This window comes from Mirounga leonina, unplaced genomic scaffold (assembly GCF_011800145.1).
Source record: "Mirounga leonina isolate KUSES-001 unplaced genomic scaffold, KU_Mleo_1.0 Mir_128, whole genome shotgun sequence".
In the NCBI taxonomy this organism is placed as follows: domain Eukaryota; kingdom Metazoa; phylum Chordata; class Mammalia; order Carnivora; family Phocidae; genus Mirounga; species Mirounga leonina.
The window spans coordinates 41,606,436-41,611,790 of NW_023270320.1; the positions used below are offsets into that span (position 1 = coordinate 41,606,436).

The 5,355-nt window shown below is 40.8% G+C and overlaps 1 protein-coding gene across 1 annotated transcript; it reads right to left on the reverse strand.

Annotated features, from left to right (window-relative positions):
* Positions 1 to 1,482: 1,482 nt before the first annotated feature.
* LOC118009894 (olfactory receptor 10C1-like) lies at positions 1,483 to 2,805 on the reverse strand. The gene has a single exon (XM_035003889.1). The coding sequence runs from the start codon at positions 2,566 to 2,568 to the stop codon at positions 1,606 to 1,608; it is 963 nt and encodes a 320-aa protein (XP_034859780.1). The 5' UTR covers positions 2,569 to 2,805; the 3' UTR covers positions 1,483 to 1,605.
* Positions 2,806 to 5,355: the final 2,550 nt, after the last annotated feature.

Genomic DNA, 5,355 nt, shown 5'->3' on the forward strand with positions numbered 1-5,355 from the left:
CCACATATGAGTGAAATCATATGGTATTTGTCTTTCTCTGACTGACCTATTTCTCTTAGCATAATACTCTCTAGCTCCATTCATGTCATTGCAAATGGCAAGATTTCATTCTTTTTGATGACTAATATTCCATTATCTATCTATCTATCGTCTATTTATCATCTCTCTATCATCTATATCATCTATCGTCATATATCATCTATCTATCATCATCTATCTATCACATCTTCTTTATCCATGTGTCAGTTAAAACTACAATGAAATACGACCTCACACCTATCAGAAGCAAGAACACACTGTCAGAGTGTTGACTGTCGGTGGCCCTGTGTTTATGCTGAGGAGAAGGGAGGGAAATGGCATCAGACAGTTCCTTTGTTCCTGGAATGGTCTCTCTGTGAATGCTGCCTCTCTGGGATATGCTCAGAGATGAGCAAATAATCTCCCCACTGTGTGCCCCAGGAGCTCTTCAGATTGCTTTTACCACACTCTATGTCTGAGGGTTGTGTACCCTGCTTTGTCTCCAAGAGCAGGCTTGTGCCCACTGACCTTTAAAATTCCAAGCTCTAAGCCTCGCTGTTGCCAGAACTCACAAAACTCGGCCCCTCTAGCTTTCCAAGCCAACTGCTACAGGGATTCATTTTCCCCATGTACTCTCCTGTGTGCTAGCCTGTCTCTTGACCTCTGCAACTGCAGCTCATCCCTGTCACAGCAGCCGTGATAGGATCCATGTCTTTCCCAAATCGCATCTCCACACTTCCTACCTTCTTCCATGTGGCCTCTTCTCTCCCTTTACTTGTGGAGTTTGTTCTGGCAGCCTCCAGGTATATTTCTGGGGTATTTAGAATGATTTGATAGTTATGCAAATTTTGTTAATTACATAAATATCTTTTAAATTATTTATGTTAATTATTTTTAGTTCGTTTTTCTCCTTCTATCCTTGAATTTAAATACGATTTTCTTTCTAAAAACATTTTCACCATGGAGGCTTTTGATAAAAATTCCCACTTTTTTCTTTTAATATTCTGCAAAAAATACCTCTGAAATGTGTTTGCTTTATTTGCATATTTAAATATTGTTATAGTACGCACAACTCACAGAAAGAATTAATTCTATGTCATGTAACAATAATTAAGGTTGAAGTGTTTAAAACATTTTTTATGTAAGGAAATAATGTGCTCCATGGAATTATTAGGGAATTAAGAGTCATGTGGGACAGACATATGTGGGAACACATCCCCAAGAGACCAGTGCAGTCAGATGAGACCCTCAGGGGCTAGAAAATGCCTAAGAGTACAGAATGAGAATTTGCCAGACTTCTGAGATATAATCTGGCAATCTATACAGCAAGCCTGGACTGACATATTTTGGAAAACCTGTCTAATATTGGACACACCTATTAAAATTTTTTGGCAGCCAACTTCCTTCCAGAATTTGGCAATCAGAAGTTTGACTGTGAGTACAGAGGTGTCTCCAAAATTACAGCTACTTTTATTAAAGAAGGTCCTTACAAAATAGGTTGCAGAGAGCTTGGTTTTTGTTTCTTTCTTTACTCTTGGGTTGTGTGTGCATCTTTTCAAAGAGCAGATTTGCATGGTCTTCTGGGATCTACCCATGAGTCAAAACTTTTTTCTTACCCAGGGTTCTCCGGAGAGCTGCCTTGACCTCCTTGTTCCGTAAACTGTAGATGATGGGATTGAGCATGGTTGTCACCACTGTGTAGAACAAAGCTAGGAGTTTATCTATTCCTGGTGAATGGCTGGCCTTGGGTCTCAAGTAGGTGACAGACCCAGAGCCATAGAAGAGTGTCACTACCAGCAGGTGGGAAGAACAGGTGGAAAAAGCTTTATGGCGGCCTTCAGGTGAGGGCATAATCAGCACAGCAGCTAGGATTCTGCCATAGGAAGCAATAATTAGTAAAAACGGACTGGAAATGCAAAGAATGGCCACAACAAAGACCGCAGCCTCATTATGGGATGTATCACCACAGGCAAGAGCCAGGATAGGGGGGAGGTCACAGAAGAAGTGGTCTATTTCACAGGGGCCACAGAAATTCAAGGAAAAAATATAGTTGGTCTGGCACAAACCTACCATGCAACCCACTCCCCAGGAAATGACTGCCAACTGGGCACACACCCCACGGCTCATTCGCGTTGTATAGTGGAGTGGGGAGCATATGGCCATGTAGCGGTCAAAAGCCATGGCTGCCAAAAGACAGCATTCACTGATAGCAAATAATATGAAGAAAAACATCTGTGTAGCACACCCCTCCCGGGAGATTCCCCGGGCCTCACTCACAAGGCTCTGCAGCATCTTGGGTATGACTGAGCAGGTGTAGCCAATCTCTAAGAGAGACAGGTTGGCCAGGAAGAAATACATGGGCATGTGGAGGACCGGGTTGGTCCAGATGGCAAGGGCTATGAGGGCATTGCCCGTGAGGGATGCTAAAAACATGAGTAGGATGAGGGTGAATAAAAAGAAACACTGTTCAGTGACCTCAGAGAACTTGGCAAATGCAAAGTGCTTGACAGATGGGCTGTTGTCCTGCCACAAGGAGCAGCTGAGGTTCATGACCTGGAGAAGAGGACAGCAAAGAAAGTGTCATTCAGCTATAAATGCAAATCTCTATATTGCTTTTAACGAGCTCTAGTAAGTCAGAGAGACACATTTCTTACCTGCAATTCTAAAATTCAGAAAGTTTGGAAATTACACCCCTCCTCATGCCTTTACAAACCAAATCCTGTTCTGTGTTCACAATGCCAGTTGATCCATTCAAAAATATATAGTCAACAAGCATAAAATTGAAAAAAAAATTAACCTCAGCTCAATTCTACCTTCATTTCTTCCATTAATCAGTCATCAGATACTGCCAGACAAAAGTCCTCTCACACCTGTCCTTTTCTTCCTTTCTGTTGTCACTGAATTCTTCACACATTCATTCAGCAAGTGTTTATTGAGCACAGAGTATTCTGCACTTACTGCTGCAGGTCCTGAGATTTAGCAATGGAAAAAAAAAACAACCCCACCATTTCTCCCCAAATGGAACTTATTTAGTGAAAAAAAGCAGAAATTAAATGGGTATTCAATGAATAAAGAATCGCTTCAATGCAGAGCATTAAAGCCAGGGTGCATCCTGGGGACTGAGTGTTGGAAGGGGGTTTTGGGCTTGGAGGAACAGGAGCCCAGGTGTGAGGAAACCCACACCCACTCACACCATGTCTACGCTGCATGCTGAGTTCATTGCTCAAGATGACAAATTCCTTTACCTTCAGTACTTCTCATCTGACAGCCTTTCCCCATCACAGGTTTCTTTGCTAAATAGAAATTACCACTGCTTTCAAGTTAAAATTCAAATGTCTTCATGTAATTCCTGCAAATCCATGGATTGGCTTGCTGACTATTGATAGAAACTTTGATCTTACCCCTTAACCAAAGGATCTCATGTTATAGTATATACAACTACACACACACTAGCAGCCTTTAGTGTGTGCCTTGCTTACATGGATTTCCTCCTCTTTGTGCTCATTTTCTTGCAGGGCCTTGTCTTCTGCCTCCCCAACTGTCCACCCAAGTGAACTGCCTAGTGCTTTCAAATTAGAGGATGATGTCTTCTCCCTGGAAACTTCTTCCCCACTCCTACTCTGTCTCGCCCCAATACTATGCATGGGCATGCCCCTCCGTGTGTTCCCACCACTCGGTAACCTCCATGAGAGCACTCACACCACTCCAAGGACAATCAATTGCTAATTTCTTCCTAAGCACAGTCTCAGACACAGACACAGAGAGCAGAATTGTATTTCTTTTTTTTTTTTAAAGATTTTATTTCTTTATTTGATAGAGAGAGACACAGCGAGAGAGGGAACACAAGCAGGGAGAGTGAGAGAGGGAGAAGCAGGCTTCCTGCGGAGCAGGGAGCCCAATTCGGAGCTCAATCCCAGCACCCTGGGATCATAACCTGAGCCGAAGGCAGATGCTTAACGACTGAGCCACCCAGGCGCCCCCAGAATTGTATTTTTTTACCTTTGCTTATCATTATACCATCACACTTATCAGTAAATAAGTTTTCCTGTAATGAGGAAATGCCGGAAAGCTAAGCTTTACTCCAGCTGCCTGAACATCTGCCCATGGGTGCCGAGTCTATTTTCTGAAGTTAGTTATGATAAAGCTCATCTCCCTCAAATGTCCCAAATGTGACAGTTAATTTGTCTCTCAATCTAATACCTATCGATTCCTGACAAAATATTCCTTGTTCTTTTTGTGGGTGTACTGCCATTTGGCTTGTTATTTTGAAATGTCATCAAGCAAGATTCTAAACAATGTTTGCCATGAAAAGGGCAGAAGGAGAAGGAGGTTGCATGTCCATTGCTCTGGACTTTATCTGTTCATTAGCATAATTTGAGACCATGTTTATACTACATTTGTTTAGAACACATCACTGTTTATCCCACAGTAACATTTGATGCCAATATATGTAACACAAAAGTATGCTTTTTGAGGTCCCAAGTTACTATGAAGAGATAAATATATTAGGTGCATTCACAAAAACATATGTACAAAAATGTACATTTTTGCATATAAACATATATCTGTACACCCACACAGAAACACACACATTCAAATCCACACTGAGTGCATTAGGAATTAAGAGTATTTTGGAGATATTCTATCTGGGTTCAAATCTTAATACAGTTAATTCCCATAAAAGCACTTAGAAAAGTGGTTCTGTACTCAGTAAGTATTGGTCATAGTCGTGCTTGTGTCCATGTGTATGTCACCATAGATTTACCTTCATATACTCCCTCTCGTGGAATTTTTTTATCCCAATATCTAATCATCCCTCCTGATTCATTATCTTCAACCCCCTTTAATGTTTTGCTATGCACCTGCCATTATGGAGAGAACAGCAGAAAATACATACATACATATATACATACACACATACACATATAAAAATGCCACTCAAGAGTTATGTCCTGAGAAAAAATACTTGCATTATGGATCATTTTAATCTACTGCTTTGCAAAAGTGCCCAAAGTTAAGGATGGGAACAAGAAGACCAATTCAAAACTGGGAAATATGAAATAATAACTCTGCATAACGACAGGGAGTCCCAATGCATGGGACTATTGGAAAATTTGCTCACACATCAGGTCATCTATTATAATGTAATCATACGTATATTAAAGCATTTTTAAGCATATTCATTGCATTGTAATTAATTTTAATATGTATAGTTCCCATGAAGTAACGCAAATCAGTTAAGGTTGAAGCAAAGAAAACAGACCACGGTTACTTTTTTTTTTTTGACCTACAAAATTTTCTTAAACATCCTGACTCTTCAATAGTCAGATTCTTTTC